This window comes from Accipiter gentilis, chromosome 17, assembly GCF_929443795.1.
Source record: "Accipiter gentilis chromosome 17, bAccGen1.1, whole genome shotgun sequence".
NCBI lineage: Eukaryota > Metazoa > Chordata > Aves > Accipitriformes > Accipitridae > Astur > Astur gentilis.
The window spans coordinates 11188863-11206351 of NC_064896.1; the positions used below are offsets into that span (position 1 = coordinate 11188863).

The following is a 17489-nucleotide window of genomic DNA, read 5'->3' on the forward strand; positions in this document are numbered from 1 at the left end:
GATAAGGTGCTGATCTGAGGGTCCCTGTTCGGGCGCCAAATGTTGCAGAGGATCCACTGGGGACATCACACACAGACCAATGTGATCGAGTGCAGCCCATTTGCTACAACTTTTAGCGCAGTTATATACCTTATGCGCTTGTGCACGCGCCTTATACAATACTCTAATTGGTACAATACCCCGTTTCACGCGACACTATCTTATCCTCTATTGGCTGTGCAAGCTTCTTCACGAGGTGTCCAGCAGTTACTTATCTCGTTCTTTGGCATCCAGGAGTTGTTTGTCAGACTCTTCTTATCTTCTTTTTTCCCAGCGTACAAGGACACAGCATCCTTGTCCGCTTCAGCACTTTGTAAATTTATGCTTCGTTCCCAGCTAAAGGCTGGATTGCTCACATGCCCTCACCCAGCCAAGAAATCCTCAACAGGGTAGAGTTAATTTTCTTCATATTAGCTAGTATGGGGCTATGTTTTGGATTTGTGCTGGAAACAGTGTTGATAATTCAGGGATGTATTTGTTATTGCTGAGCAGTGCTTACACAGAGTCAAGGCCTTTTCTGCTTTTTATACTGCCCTGCCAGTGAGTAGACTAGGGGTGCGCAAGAAGTTGGGAAAGGACACAGCTGAGACAGCTGACCCCAACTGACCAAAGGAATATCCCATACCATATGACATTGTGCTCAGCATATAAAGCTGGGGGAAGAAGGAGGAATGGGGGGCACGTTCAGAGTTACGGTGTTTGTCTTCCCATGTAAGCATTATGCATGATGGAGCCCTGCTTACCTGGAGATGTCTAAACACCTGCCTGCTGATGGGAAGTAGCAAGTGAATTCCTTGTTTTGCCTTGCTTGCATGCACAGCTTTTGCTTTACTTATTAAACTGTGTTTATCTCAACCCATGAGTTTTCTCACTTTTACTCTTCTGGTTCTCTCCCCCATCCCACCAGTGGGCGGAGTGAGCAAGTGGCTGTGTGTGGCTTAGTTGTCAGCTGGGGTTAAACTGTGACAGTCCTTTTTGGTGCTTAACATGGGGCACAAAGTGTTCAAGATAAAGACAAGTTTGAATGGAATGTGCTAAATTGAATTTATAGCTGTAACTGCTGTTTAGATATTAATTGGTAGGCTCTTATGCTTGCCATGGGGCTTACTTGCCTTACTGTATATTAGAGTCTAGTGCTCGTTAGTGGCTGCTTTTTGCTTTTGCTGCTTGCTATCTGCTCCTTTTTGGCACCCAACGTGGGGCACAAACTGCTTATCATCTTACTCTGCTGTGCCTGGGAACATCTTGATAACAGCACTGGCGATGTGCCTGGGCTGGCAGATAGCCAGGGCATCACTGCTGTTTCTGTGCTGCTGTGCTGGACAGGCTGGAACTCCAGTGTGAACTCGAGTCGAAGGGACTGTGACCTGTGGAGGAGTTCACACAGGAGCAGGACACCCCAAAACATCTGTGGCCATGGATAAGCCGATGCCAGAGCAGGTACATCTCAAAGCGTCTGTAGCCGTGGTTATGTCTGTGCAGCAACAGGTATACCTCTGAAGGGATCATGGCCCAAGGGTAAGTCCATGCTGGAGAAGGTACATCTCAAAGCATCTGTGGCTGTGGATAAGTCCATGCTGCAGAAGGTACACCTTGAAGCATGAGTGGCTGTGCATGAGGTCATGCTGGGGCACCTCAAAGCGTGTGGCCATGGATAAGGCCATGACAGAGCAGGTACAGCCCTGGAGGGAGTGCAGCTATGGGTAAGGCCATGTTGGAGCACGTTTACTTCTGAAAGGACTCTGGTGTGGGTAAGGCCACACTGGAGCAGGTATATCTCTGAAGGCATTGTGATCTATGGAGAAGACCATGTTGGAACAGGTGCACCTCAAAGCAACTGTGGCTGTGGATAAGTCTATGCTACAGCAGGTACACCCCTGGAGAGACTGTGGCTCATAGAAAAGGCTCCACCTGGAGCAGGTACATCCGTAAAGGACTGCAGTCTATAGATAAATCCAAGCCAGAGCAGAGCCAAGGGGAAGAGTTCATTGTGATGTTAAAGCCAATGGTCTGGTCCAAAGGGACCAGGGGTGGAGATTGTAATGGAAATACCTTTAAATTGTAACCTGGGATTTGAATTGCATGTTATGGGAATTACTACAGCAGGAACCACCTGAACCAATAGAGAGCAAGCCTTACAAGAAGCAGTGCAAGTGCAGCAGTGACCCAGGCTGAGCTGGTTTTGGTGCCCAGTAACTCTGCACAACACACCACCTCTTCTGTCCTGAGTAACCACTGTAACAGACAGAGCCCAAAGTTAGGGACTAAATGAAATCAAGGGACATTTTCTGGACATTTATGGATAATATACAGACATTTCACAGGAATAGTCCATAGACTAAGGGAATGATATCTGTGTATTGTATCAGAGGATCTGAAGGGGGATGGTGGTTAGTGAGGATGTGCTGGATAGTGTGGAACCTGAGCATGACATAAATGGTATGGAATTAGTGCTGGAGAATGTGCTGATTTTGGCTGGGGTAGAGTTAATTTTCCTCATAGTAGCTAGCACTTGTATTCAATACCTGTAGAGTAAAGGTCTAATTGCTTTGCTAGTTTATAGTCTAACATGTTCAGCCTGGTCTAAAATATTAGAAAAAGATCCTCTTTGACACGTGGTGCTCTGTGATGGTAAAGAGATGTTTCTGTAATAATTTATGCACAGGTGTATTGGGTTTACGTGGCAAGATTTTGGTAGCAGGGGAGCTGCAGGGGGGCAGCTCCGTAGGAAGAGGCTGGGACTGCCCTGTGCCAGACACAGATGCTGCCAGCTGGCTCCAGCAGACCCACTACAGCGCACGGCTGAGCCCGTCAGCCAGGCTGGTGGCACCTCTGTGGGAATATATTTAAGAAAGGGCAAAATGCTGTGTAGCAGTGAGAGAGAGGTCCTACTGGCGAAGGGGAGTGAGAGTGCTGCTGGGTGCGGGTTCGCAGCCAGCCAAGGTTAACCCACCACAGCAGGAAAAATAAGGGATCTTTTTACCTAATTGCAGGCTTGCCTGACTAGAGCAACACTTAACACAGTATTGATGAAGTACTGTTCTGAACTGGAAACTTTACTCTGGTCTCTGTCTTGGGAAAGTACAGAGAAGATATTATCACTTATCTCCTGGCCCTGCTTTCGATTTAGCCTTTTTATTTAGCTATTTGCTTACAGCAAACATCTCTTACAGAGTTGTTATGAAATACTTTTTCTCTATAATGTTTCTAACACACGGAAGCACTGCTGGAAAAATAACTGTTTTTCAGACGGGGCAGAGAAAGATGATTTTACTCTGTTATCCACGTTCTGCATGCTCTTACACATCAGCAACATTCTGCTGTGGTATGTTCAACTAAGTCTTACTGTCCAGGTCAAGATAAGAATTTCACTTTTTAAAAAAAAATCTTTCTCTTTGCATAAATTGAGAAACATCTTTATAAATGACCTTAAACAATTTGGGCTTGTATCCATACCAAAGTTTCTATTCCCAGGACGTGAGCTGTATTTTATATCAAATGTTTGGACTAACTGAGACCACACCCCTCCTCCCTCTTCTCATTAGTATGTCCCTCTAATCTCTGTGTTGTAGAGTCATGCTCACTCCTGCTTTCCTTGTCTTGAGCGAGCAGCTGTCCAGTGCTCATTAGCTGGTTTGGGTTAAACCACAACAGAAATGCAACTTGAGTGCTGTGTGGTTCGTGGTATTTTACAGTACTGACCAGACTTTTCTTTTTTTTTTTTTATTTTTTTTTATTTTTTTTATTAACTAGTCCTTGTTTTTTTACTGTTCTTTTGCAACTTTGGACTCCTATTTGCTGCGTGATTTTTGTACTGAAGCAGTTCCAGAAGTGAAGTAGTTTTGTGAGATGCAGTTGATTACTACACGGGGTAACAGGCAATGAAATGATGAATGGTGGCAATGAAAGATATGAAGGAACTAAAATCCAGTGCATTTTTCTTCTATTATGTTCATTTTCACCTTGTATCCTTGTCTCTGTTTTGTTCTCTTCTCTTTCAACTAACCAAATAAGAAAGCTTTTTCCTAAGACACAGGTAGACTGTGCATATACTCTTAACTAACTTAAGCTCAGTGACTCAGCAATATACACTAATCTTCTGTTCACATCAGACTCCTTTTACATCTTTTAAATTTACTCTGTGAAATGGGGGTTACCAGATTGTATGGCAGTTTCTCAGGAATCACACAAAGAAGATACCCCTTCTTAATAAGGGAGCTTATTATGAAGATAAAGACCGTAAGTTAAGCATCAGTCACTTCCAAGTTCATTCAATCACTTCCAAGTTCATTACTGGCTTATTTTAACATTATTTATATAACAGGAGTCAAGATAACATATAGGTTTATATAAATACTGTTTAGCTTAGTAAAACCAAAATCCGTTAGCTCAAAATTATGGCCTGCAACCTTCATGCAAATCTCATCTGTGCATCCCATTTAAGGACGAAGTGAATTGCTCTTCCCAAGTTCACTGAATTCCCTTCAGTTAAAAATGTTGGGGTTTTTTTCTGTTCAAAGTTCATTTTGGCTATGTTCCACATACTAACTTGCATGCAAGAAATGCAAGAAACCTGGCAAGTTCAGGGTAATAACATAAAAATGGCTGTTTCATCAAAAGAGGAATTTTCTCCTACAACAGCTACAAAGTAGCTCCTATTAAAACTCAGATAATCCATGTTTTGTAATCTGTATGTTTAATCAGTTCATACTCCATGTGTTTGATATAGTTTTTTACATAACCAATACCATCCCTTCTATAATTAGTAGCAAATTCAGATACATCCTCAGTCAATTCAGGGAAATTTTTTTGCTTTGGTTTGAATGACCCAATCTGAAAAGATTCCTGTGATGACAAAATGAAAACAAAGAGCTGAAGACAAAAGATGAAAGAGTTTAAAAATGGTTTTCTCTTTGACATATCTGTAATGCCATAAATTTCTTGCAATGAAAGGAAAACGTTTACCCCCAAATGCATTTAACATTAACAGAAAACAATGATTTTTCAGTTAATGGCTAGAAGCATGATTTACATTTTGTTTTATTATAATAGTCTTCAAGAGCTCATGTGCCTGTCTCAGTCTTTCCATTTCTGTAATATTCTACATTACCTTTAGCACTTTGCAATAAATCTGCATTAAAGTCTGACCATTTTTTAAATTTTTGTTGTTTTAAACAGCTTTTTTGAATGATAGATGCTTTACAGAAGAGGGCTCCCCTGTTGTTAGACATTGCTAGCACTTGTATTCAATACCTGTAGAGTAAAGGTCTAATTGCTTTGTTAGTTTATAGTCTAACATGTTCAGCCTGGTCTAAAATATTAGAAAAAGATCCTCTTTGACACGTGGTGCTCTGTGATGGTAAAGAGATGTTTCTGTAATAATTTATGCACAGGTGTATTGGGTTTACGTGGCAAGATTTCGGTAGCAGGGGAGCTGCAGGGGGGCAGCTCCGTAGGAAGAGGCTGGGACTGCCCTGTGCCAGACACAGATGCTGCCAGCTGGCTCCAGCAGACCCACTACAGCGCACGGCTGAGCCCGTCAGCCAGGCTGGTGGCACCTCTGTGGGAATATATTTAAGAAAGGGCAAAATGCTGTGTAGCAGTGAGAGAGAGGTCCTACTGGCGAAGGGGAGTGAGAGTGCTGCTGGGTGCGGGTTCGCAGCCAGCCAAGGTTAACCCACCACAGCAGGAAAAATAAGGGATCTTTTTACCTAATTGCAGGCTTGCCTGACTAGAGCAACACTTAACACAGTATTGATGAAGTACTGTTCTGAACTGGAAACTTTACTCTGGTCTCTGTCTTGGGAAAGTACAGAGAAGATATTATCACTTATCTCCTGGCCCTGCTTTCGATTTAGCCTTTTTATTTAGCTATTTGCTTACAGCAAACATCTCTTACAGAGTTGTTATGAAATACTTTTTCTCTATAATGTTTCTAACACACGGAAGCACTGCTGGAAAAATAACTGTTTTTCAGACGGGGCAGAGAAAGATGATTTTACTCTGTTATCCACGTTCTGCATGCTCTTACACATCAGCAACATTCTGCTGTGGTATGTTCAACTAAGTCTTACTGTCCAGGTCAAGATAAGAATTTCACTTTTTAAAAAAAAATCTTTCTCTTTGCATAAATTGAGAAACATCTTTATAAATGACCTTAAACAATTTGGGCTTGTATCCATACCAAAGTTTCTATTCCCAGGACGTGAGCTGTATTTTATATCAAATGTTTGGACTAACTGAGACCACACCCCTCCTCCCTCTTCTCATTAGTATGTCCCTCTAATCTCTGTGTTGTAGAGTCATGCTCACTCCTGCTTTCCTTGTCTTTGGAACAACAAAACTCTTAAGGTTTCTGTGCAGAGTTGAAGAGTTTCAAAAGGAGGAGGGAGCCCTTAATCCCAGGGATTCAGGTATTAGAACAGAATTGTTTAGTTGGAAGGGACCTACAGCTATCATCTAGTCCAACTATATTCATACTGGAGATGTGAATGTGAGTCCCCAAGACAGATTTAGGTATGTCACTGAATGAGTACTCAGTGCTCTGTGGAATGAAGGGTCCTCCACTGCCATTGTTTTGAGAAAAGGCTCTGTTATTTGAAAGGCATGAAGCACCTGTGTTCATGAAGAGAGTCATGTCTATGAAGGTATTAGTCATGATCCACAGAAAAAAGTTAAAATTCAGACATACTCCTTTTTTTGAGATTTTCCTCTTGCCTGGTCCAGGCAGCTCCTTGTTCAGAATGCTGGATGTGTACATCTCATCTTGAGCCCTTGCTGTATATTGCCTAAGTGCTTTTGTGGTTCTTTATCTCTGGCTGTGTGTTTAATTCTGCAGTCATAAATATTGGAACAAAAGTTTTGTGGAGATACATATATCAAAACTGTGAGGTATCCTGGTACTCTGGGAAACAGTTCTTCTGGACATCAATTACCTTCAATTTGAAGTTATAATCAGAATTTTTTTTTCCAAATTGTTTTTATCCAGCCAATCCAAAATTTAAATGTAGGTAGTCCTAGTTGATGCAATACATCACTGGATGGCATGGACTGTCAGTCTTACTGTTGGCATTTTATAGTGCAGATGATCTGCTTCTGAGAACTAACATTTTAAAAAGTAGTAACTGAAAAGGAAAAGCATTAAAGAATGCTCAAAAGTATTTAGTCCTGGTTTCATCCTCTATTTTTTTACCTTTCAGAAGGCACCTTAATGAGTGATCAGATTCAAATTTTGAAGGTGTGTGGAAAATAAACACAAACAGTGCAAAATATGATGGAAGTGTGTGAAGGAAAATATTTCTCAGGCTGTCTAATTTATTCTTCCCTCTCCTTTGCTGTGTGGGAGGTAGCAACTCTCAAAGTGATCTTCACTATACACTGTTATGTTCACAATGTTGCTGTGATACAGGGCTCTGTATTGAGAATGTTGTCTTTTTGATGATTCAAAAGTTAATTATAAAGTAGTGTTGTTAGAAAATGTGCATGGCAGCTGGAAGACCTGGGTATGAGTCAGATGTATTCTTGCATTTGACGTAGTTTTTCTCTCTCACACGCAACAGAAAGCACTATTAATTATGTAAACGCTTATTTACGTAACAGAAAAAAGTTAAAGTTTACCATAACTACGGCAAGTGTAGCAAATTGTACCAGCAGGATCATACTATTTGGTGGTAGGAAGAGAAAGACTAAAGACTCTTAGCTAAATATTCATGCAAGTGACCACAAGTTTCCATAGCGTACTGTGGAACTATCACCATAGTTATACCATGGCTCAGAATATTGTTTAGCTCAACTATTTATGAAATTTTTTTCAGATCAGTAGAAGTGTTGACTGCATGCCATTGTGACCCATTCTATCAAGAGTTGAGTAAAACAGGGAAAGTTTAATCTATCAGCCAAGCGACTAGACTGGATGTTTTGTAAAATACGAGAATATACTGTATTGTGAAGCAAGCATTCAGTGTAATATTTGGAGGGTCATTCAAGAATTCTGGTTTTGAAAGCTAAAAAATAACTCATAGCAAATGTTGACTTGGAGGCCATATCCACATACTGCTGCAGAAAGGAAGGAAAGAGCGAAGGGTTTGCTCTCTAGTTTTGTTTGTAAGGTCAGTCTAATTTCCCATATCGCACCTGAAAATATTAAGTAAATGCAAATTTACTTCAGTTCCACCATCAGTGTCAATAGGAATTTTGAGACAAGGAGGTGGTAGAGAATATTATGAAACAAAAATTGCAATTAAAGCAAGTATGCTTACTTTGTTTCTTGTTGAAATGCTAACATGTCCTTGATACGTGAACTCCATTGAGAGAACACAGGTTTAGGTGCACAAGCTTTGCCTAGAATGTTTCCCAGTTTCTCAGTGAGCTCTGTTTTCAGAAAAAAACCTTCTTCAGAGGACAGACAAAAAAAATTCACATTTTACCAGTATTTTTCTTCCCAGTGTTTCCTAGTGAGAAAATAAAAGATTTGGAAAACCCCACTCCACTGGGGTAAAATTGCCAGAGAGAAAGGAATGCGGAGTGTAATTCCCTCAATGCCTTTTCTTTGTCATCTCTTCTTGGCTCTGTCCATTTCCCTGAAGTAAATCCCATAGATGCTTGAGCAAAGGAGAACTCTTCTCATCTTTTTTTAAATCGTCAAATATTTTTCCATGGGTATTGATACACAAGATCTCACATGAGGTTTTTTGCAGACATACCTTTTCTAGAAGGTAAGTTTTAGTAGGAAAGTTTACTAGGTGAAGTTATTACTTACTACATCCATTCCTAATCTCCAGTAGCTGTCTGTCATATGATTATCCCCATTTATACTTAACTGGAAGGGAAAGAAATGTTTTGCAACTGTAGTCTCAGAGTATGAGCTACTGACAAAAAGAAGGAAGTAGTATGAGTGGAAAAGGGATGCTAGTCTTAAAATTTCTATGCCAAGCCATTTAAGGAAGGGCATGTGAGAATATTATACTCCAGCTAGCATCAGCAGATACCCGACACTATTGTATTTGTTTGAATAAAAAAGAATGCCAATAACCCAAAGACTTGCTCAAAGTTACAGTGATGAAATTAGTGGTAGGACTAAGATTAGTCCAATCAGAAATCGAATACCTTAGGGTAAAATGGTAGGATAATTAATTACATAATATTACCCATTTCCAGAAGACACCTAGGATCAATCAAAAGTATGAGGGTTTTTGGAACATTTCCTTAAATAAAACCTTGACTGTTTAATACATTTAAGCAGACATTCCGCATATTGAAGTTCTTTTTATAAAAAGAGTAACTAGTAACTCCCCATTAAAAAGTCTGAGAGAGCAATAAATTGGTTATAGCCATGGGTTTTGCCACTTGTTTCTAATTCTTTAATAACATAAACCCCGTAAATTGATAATTGCAGCAATTTTATACCAGTTGTACATCCATATAAATACTGGCTCCATTCACATTGATAATTATAGGTTAATCAGTTGATAATTTCAGGTTAATCAGTTGACAGCATACTATCAAAAGGAAATGCATCCCCATTACTTCTACGTCATTACTTTAACACTCCCTTTCATAAGCTGTTCAGCCTTCTGCTGCTTGCCTCTGTGCTTTCTTAAGTTTTTGTCAAGGTGTGCTATAGAGTGCTTACTGGTGTCTCAGTCAAGGAAGTACCGTGATTGCATGTCAGACATCTCTTAATTCATAATCTGCCTATATTTTGCAAGAGCTATTTTAGAATGGCTGCCAGGGAATTCAGAAAACCCATCTCTGTGCTTGAAATAAAGGGAGTGATGTGTATATTGTGCAGCTGGATGGTCATGTGGAAGGCTTTGTGTGCTCTGGTGACATGCTGGCAGGTGGAAGAGTAGCAGAACAAAATCCCATGGCTACTTCTGAAGAGCAACATGACTGATAGAACATTGCTTCTTGGTTTGACAGCGCGTGATCAGCAGCAAGACAGGAATACAATAGCAGATATGGAAAAAAATTCAGTCACCAGGTATAATTGTACTTTCTGAGGTATTTGTACAGTGGCCATCCTGGGATTGTGGCGATAAGACTGCAATGAGGTTTCCTCTTGGTATGCTAACAGATGGAAACAGACCCCAAATTCTTGAAAAATTATTTATTCTTCCTAAAACAATAAGCCTAGCCAGGTCTCTGCTTAATTTTATCTTAAAGTAATATAAATTCTCCATATAGACCATTTTCTTCTGCAGTGTGAGTCAGAATGAAGATAATCTTCTGTGTAGATTCTCTTTTTAACAGAAAGTAAACTGCAAAATAAATTTACACTATAACTAATATGAACATTAAAAGTTAGCTATGCTGATGGAATGATTAGAAATAGTCTCATAAAAGTTTAAGGGTAGGGAAACACTCAATGCATTGACACCGCTATGACTCAAAACACATTTTTTATCTTGCCTTCTGCATCTGCTGCTATAACAAACACACTTGCCACACAATAAACTTTTTTTTAAAAAAACTTTGAATTTTAGCATTGTCTGTTGTAGCACTGGTCTTGCAGCTCCTAGGTCGGGCATATAATGAAAGATTATGGGAACTTTTATTTCTATTCATGGACTTCAGGAACTTTTAAAAAACTATGTTAAGACTCAGTAGTGGGACCTAAATATGAAAACACTCCTCATTGCTTGTTCTGGTGATGCCACTTGCACTGTGATAGCTTTTACCCAGTTCAGATTCCATATGCTTTCAGTTGCAGTGTCCCTACTGGGAGAGGATTGAAGTGCACACAGAATTATAAGAAGTATCACTGGTATTAAAGGTAAATGAACACTTGGTATTGGAAAGAGAAAGATGACTTCTGATTAAGATGCCCAGAAGCAACGAATGTCATGAAGTTCCACAGACAGGTGAACTCAGATGTAGAGAATTGATGTAAGCTTAAAGCAAAGATGCTAATGCTAAAGCAGAATTATCTTTGTTCCAAAATAGATCAAGTACTTCAGGTTGTCAAACAATTTAAAGTAAATAAATTAATGCATACATATGGATGCAGAGTTATTTGTGCATTAATAGTAAGATTCTTCTGGATTAAAATGCATGATCCAATAAGCTTTAAGGTAGCCGAGCATGAAGTAAAACAGGCTGTGATGTCTGCCTCAAAGACTGATTATTTCTGTGAGGCATATAAAGCAGCTGGTAGACAGGATCATTACCCTTCTGGCAATAAGGAAACAGAGATGGTATAGTTTAGGACACTTTCTAATGCTAGCAAAAGTGTAAATACTTATGAATTGTGAAGATAAGGATCTGTACCGACTTCTTGTCAGATCAGCACGGCCATGTAAGCTTGAGTGCAAATACTCTAAGAGTGGTCTCAGTGCTCAAAGGCATGTTGCTTTCTCTTGTTCTCCAGTTTGAGATGTCACAGCAAGCCACAGCTTCCTATATGTCAGAAGGGACAATGAGAAGTTGTTGGTGACTCTGAGAAGGAAAATAGTCCTGTTTTAACTTTATAGACCAAGAAGGAATCATGCTCCCTGTATAGGCAGGCCAGAGCTAGAGCTGAGAAAATCAGTTATGAAAATTTAGTGGTGCTTGGCTAAAAGTAGGTCTTCAAGCGGTTAGACCACTCCATATTACCCAAAGAAAAATGCATCTTTCACCTGCGTAAGAGGAAAAAATACCAGCATATTGAACTGAGAAATGGTGCACCCTTGGGTGAAGGATGATTACCTTTCACAGCCGCAACAAATGGATGAGTCTGGTTCCAAATCTAGAATTTTCATGGCAAAGAAACTTGAATGCAAAATACGCAAGTTTCCAACTTACACCTGTGAGCATACACATCCAATTTAATCTAAAAAGGGGTTAGGTCTGCTATGTACATGGAGTTTCTGTTACAGTTTGCAAAGACTGTATATGAATTCAGTTATGAAGACTCTTTTTCCTGGGGCAATAGTAGTTCCAGACAGGAGACTGTCTGGAAAAACAGAGGGAGGAAAAGAAAAACTCAGAATAAAGTGTTTAGGAATCTCTTAAGTATTTTTAGAAAACATTTCTGAACTAATACTTTTGGTGGCATAAAAGACAGAAAATTCAAAGATGGGAGATGTCTCTGAGATGTCATAAGAAATTAGACCTGCTAAGGTAACCATCAGGGAAAGGTGTCTGTGGACAGTGTTTCTTCATTTTTCTCTAAACGGTTTGTTCTAATGGATTACTACTGGTTTTATTTTTATTTTTCAAGAAGGGAAATCACTTCTATGTTCTTCTAGTGATAGACTCCCAAAGGAGAAAAGGGTGACTATTTAATTTCAGTCATGAGTCTTGGGTGAATGATACCCTATGTAAAGGTGAGAGAAATGCAAATCTGTATCCTCAAATCAGAAAAGCAGAAAGTCTAAAACCTTTTGAGATGTATTGAGGGAAAACAGGGAGATGTTCTGGTTGAGGCTAGGCTACACTTGAGATAAAAATATCAAATAAAAGAAAACAACAGCTAAAGACCATGCCTTTTTGACAAAAAGGTGTTTCTAGTTGACTAGAGCAGCCAAAATGGCTAAGTGAATAGTTTCCTTGGTGTTTTAGAAAATATAATAGTTCTACTTGTAATTTCAGCAGTGAAAGTACACTCTGAACAATTAAGAGGATTAGAGATTTCTAGACACTGCACTGAGAAACTTTTGATGAGAAAATATAGAGCCTGGCCTGGGAGCTTTAAGAATTAAACCCTATTAGTGCTATGAAGCAGCCATGTTAAAAGATCTGTTGAAAAAGTGTATTTTATCTCAAGGAGCCTGTGTTTTGTCTTCTGAAGAGAATTGCAGAAACACCTCTCAAAGGAATTTTTCAGAGTAAAATAAATTGCATGTGGAAATCTTGTATTTCTGAAACAGTATTCTGAACTGGTTCCTGGCTCTATTTTCTGCTTTCTTCTCCCAGGGACCTTCTTCATCTTTCTCTGCACAAAGCAAAGCTGACCCTAGAGCTTTTGTAGGATCTGACATGGGACAGAAGACTGTAAATTTATCATTAATGTAGAAGGTAGACAAGAACGAGCTGTTTAGGGGGATTTTGTCTGAAAACAATTGTTATTCAGTCTGGACAGTAATGTCTTCCCCTTCTTCCTTTTTTTTCCCCTAAAGCTTAATAAGTTGTGAGAGTCTCTACAACCTTTTTGAAGGGCTTTCTGTTGTACCATGACAATGTTCGATAGAGCATCTCTCTTGCTGTGAATTCCTTGAACTTACCTTGTCACCCCATCTCCATTATGTTTTGGGCACAATATGCAGTATGGGCTATACCTTGGTTTAGATGCTCCCCAGAGCTTTACAAATGAAAGGAATCCAACAATTGCCTGCAAAATAATTTTATAATGCATGGTGTGTCATTTTTATTTGTAAGGGTTACTGTTGTCTACAATGAGCTTCACAAGCATAATTTAATTTTTATAGAAATCATTCTATGTGATGGTGAAAAATGAAAAATGCTTTGGCTTTGAAGCCCTTGTTTGAGGGTATCTCATCCTAAGCTTCCTTCAAGAGATTTCTTCATTCAGCCACTCCAAAATTCACTGTTTGTTATAAGAGTTACTGAAGGTTAAACCTGGCATGAGCATTTGAAGGATTTAAAAGCATAGCATCCTGTAGATGAATTAGAGCAATAAAAAACTTGCATGATTACTGAATCAATATTATACCATTTCCTGTATACTGGATTCCTTCATTTATGGTGAAAAATACCTGTCTGTTTACTTCTTATCTTCTGCAAATATTACGTCTATTTTTTTACCCCTCCTTTTTCCTCCTCCCTTTGTATGTCCTCCACTGCGATAGAATCAATTACATCAGTGGATATTATATAAAGCAAAGTTTTCAGTGGAGTTTCCAGTTCACCCACCTTAGCCACCATGGGGCTAAGAGTTGCCAGCCTTTTTATGCTCTGGCTGGCTCTTTCCTATGCAAATGAAATAAGAAAAGGTAAGCTCTAGAAATGAAATGGTAGCAGATTGCCTCCTGGAAAAGAGGGAGAGAATTAAAATACCACTGTAGATGCAGAAAGAGGCATTGTATTTAAATAATGCACTGGTGTTTTAAGGTGCCTTAAATTTCTTAAACTTTCAAGTACTGAGGCTACATAACTCAGCCAACATAGGTTGATATTGCTGTCTTTGGAGAGATTAGTACCTGTATCTACTGCATTAATCTCTAGTTTGATGTGCTTGGAAACTGTTTTCAGTGTTACTTTTCTTCCCATATGTTGAGACTTTCCTAGGTATGGCAACTACTTGGCAGAAAGCAAGTATAGGAGTTTGGGAGGTTCGTTGTTACAGCAATGAAGAAAGTGGATGATTGTGCCTTCTGTTACTTTGGAATGAGATAACTACTTTCTTCAAAAGTGAATGTAGTAATACTGGACAAAGCTCATTTTGTAATTCAGGACTTTAATAATCCTTCTGTAAAGCTCTGATTTACTCTATTATCAATTTTGTTTGAAGCATTGAAATGGAGATCTCATACTGAAAACTGATTTTTGAGGAATAGGTGATGAATTTTGTGCAGTGATCAGGTTTGGGGTATTGGTCTTGGTCTGCTGCATCTTGAATTCAGCAATGGGACGAAAGCATTATCTTGTATTTGGTATCCCAGCTGTGAGCTCTGGGAGAATCTCTGTGTAGCCCCCTTTTGGGGACAGAAGCATACCAGCTTGGCAGGATGTATCTGGTATGATTGATACCATCACAGTACAACAACTTAAGAGATCACCGCTTTCACAAATTAAACACTGCAAGAAAATCTTGTGAAGATGAGTGGCATGTGTGCTTTTGGTACCTTGGCAAGCTTCCCAAGTATACTCAGGTTTTATGTTCAACCCTAATCTACAGCATCTTGAGATTTATCACATGCTGTGTTAAGACCATCTATATTATTGTTGGTATAGATGACTGGGAAGGGAACAAGTATCACCATCTTTTGCTATTGCAAAAAATAATAATTTTTTGGTTTTTTTGGTTTTTTTGTGTTTTTTTTTTTTTCTCCTAGCATGGTTATTTTCTGACTTATCTTCTGAAGAATTTATATTCTGTAGTAATACGAATCACTACATCTGTTAGGAAAGGGAGTGCTTTAAAAATTCCTGTTGTGCACAAGTCCTTTCATAACATTTAACCTATTTGCCCTCCCGTAAGAAGGGTACTTCCTTGGTTTCCTGTTTCCTTTCTAGTGCAAGTTGCATCAGGGAGGAAAATAGCTCTTAGCAATATTTAATATTGCTAAAAATAATACTGTGATTCAGAATAAATTCATATGTTTGGCAAAGTAGCTCCATTGCACTGATGCACCAGCTTGTCAGTGGTCAGAAGGTTAAGTTTCCGCACCTCATGAAGACAAGTTCCTTCACCTCATTGAGGATTATAAGATATACCCAGGTCTCAGTTGTATTTGTTAATGTCTTATTTTCCATTAGAGATTCACATCTCTTCTGCTTGGTAGGCAGATACTTGATCAGGCTTGAGATCTGTGGAATCACTGTGCACATAATTGCAAGTGGTTTCTACTGTAAAATGCGACACCTACATTTTCTTGATGCTAGCTCATTCATTTCACTTTTTTTCATGCCTGTTTCTTTTTCATCACTTAATAGGAAGGACAAGAAACCATGGCCACTATGTCTGCAGCACCTGGGGAAACAACCATTTCAAAACTTTTGATGGAGACATCTACCAATTCCCTGGCATTTGCGAGTATAATTTTGCTTCTGACTGCCAAGAATCTTACAAGGAATTCTCTGTCCACATTCAGCGTGCTCTGAACAGCAATAACCACCCTGAGATCCAGTATATTCTGATAACAATGAAGGACTTTACTGTGTACCTCAGACCAAAACTGGCTGTAGTGGATGGGCGGATGTAAGTTCCTTTAGTATAGTAGCATTTCAGAGAAATGTGCTGGGAAGATAAAAGCAGGATTGATCTTTACACAGCTGTCTGTATACCATTAAAGTAACTGCTACAGGCATTTCCACAAGCAAAAAAAAGCACTTTGAAATCCAGCATAAAAATTGCTTTGGGGCGGGTCTTTGGTATTAATCGTCATTTCTACACTGGAGTAAGGGATGATTTAAATACAAGTCAGGAAGAGGTTTGAGTGAATTGTTCTTCTAGTTATGCAGGAAACAATACAGCTCATGAACCAGATCTTTCCCTGGCACAAAATGACATAGCTTCATTTGTTTTATGCCATCACCCTGAGTTTACCTGAGCAGATGGTCTAGCAAATCCTCAAAAATGAAGATGCATTTCTCCATGGTCCTTTTCTCTTATTTTACAGTAGAAGAGAGGTGTTTTTTTCTGATCTTCATAAATAATTCTTTAAGGTCCGATGGCCGTTCCTCAAGGGATCATAACAGATATAACGCAGTTCAAAATTTACACTGTAAAATTTGTATGTGGCAGTGGCAATTATGTACTTTTTCACAGTAAGCTGTACTATATTTCCTCTCCTGTAACATGGTTGCACAAGGGACTGGTTTGACACCATTACTGGTGCCAAGTAGTGTCTTAATCTAGCCTTTCCTATCATCAGCCTATCCTTTCAGTGTGTATATATACACACTGAAACAAGTGAAGCAACTCATAGGGTAAGACATAGTTCTGAAGAGGGAAGAAACTGGCTGTTAGTATGTCAGCATAATTTAAAAAAAATCCTTAGTATTGTCCTTGTAGGACTGGGTTCTGCCCAGAATTCAGTTTTTGCTCTGAAGTTTGGAAGCCACTGCAATGAAAATCTTTTTAAAGATCGAAAATAATTTTCAGTTTTCAAACGACCATACCAGATTGCATAACAATATGGCATGAAGCTACAAAAAATGCATTCTTGCCCCAAACTGAAAAAGCCCTTTATTGTGTACTTGGGTCTTAAAGTTTAGAAATCCTTTAAAAATGTTTTTTCTTAAACCAAGCCTCTTTTCTTCTTAGGTAGTGTTCATAAAACAATAGATCCCTTCTGAACAGGTTTTTGCCGCATGGGGGATTTAGTTTCTTTGTAGAACTTAATTTTGCATATTGCTCTTTAAATGACATATGATCCATTGTCATGTAAAATAGCATTTCACAGTACAGAAGTCAAAATGGTAAAGTAGAAAAATGTATGAATTTGCCTTTTGGCACTAGGTCCACTGATTGATTGAATGTCCTAGTATTAGAAAAAAAGAGAAATATTTCATGATGTGATAGCTGAAAGGTGAAAATCTGCCCTATGTTTTATAATCCCCCTCCAAAAACATGATCCCTTAAAGCCTCATTGTCCAGAGGATAAACAATGCAGCCAAAAGTAGAAATAATGGTTTCTGAGTTCCTGCCTGGTATTTAGATGTGTAAGTCATTTGGCCATGTTAAAATGCCTGAGGTAAATAGTTGGAAAAATCCCAGTGACAGGAAATTAGGAGATAAAATTCTCCCAGTCAAGAGACTAGTTAAGAGGAGATATGCATAGACA

At 39.1% G+C, this 17489-nt stretch overlaps 1 protein-coding gene across 17 annotated transcripts in view; it reads left to right on the top strand.

The window, feature by feature from the left end:
- The first annotated feature begins 1369 nt into the window (after nucleotides 1-1369).
- Nucleotides 1370-17489, top strand: part of MUC2 (mucin 2, oligomeric mucus/gel-forming) — a 68857-nt gene continuing 52737 nt past the window's right edge. For all 17 annotated transcript variants that reach the window (XM_049820698.1, XM_049820699.1, XM_049820705.1 and 14 more), the window contains exons 1-2: nucleotides 1370-1742; nucleotides 15637-15901. In XM_049820698.1, coding sequence (XP_049676655.1) covers nucleotides 1739-1742; nucleotides 15637-15901 — 269 coding nt within the window. In that variant the 5' untranslated portion in view covers nucleotides 1370-1738. The remainder of the gene's footprint in view (nucleotides 1743-15636; nucleotides 15902-17489) is intronic.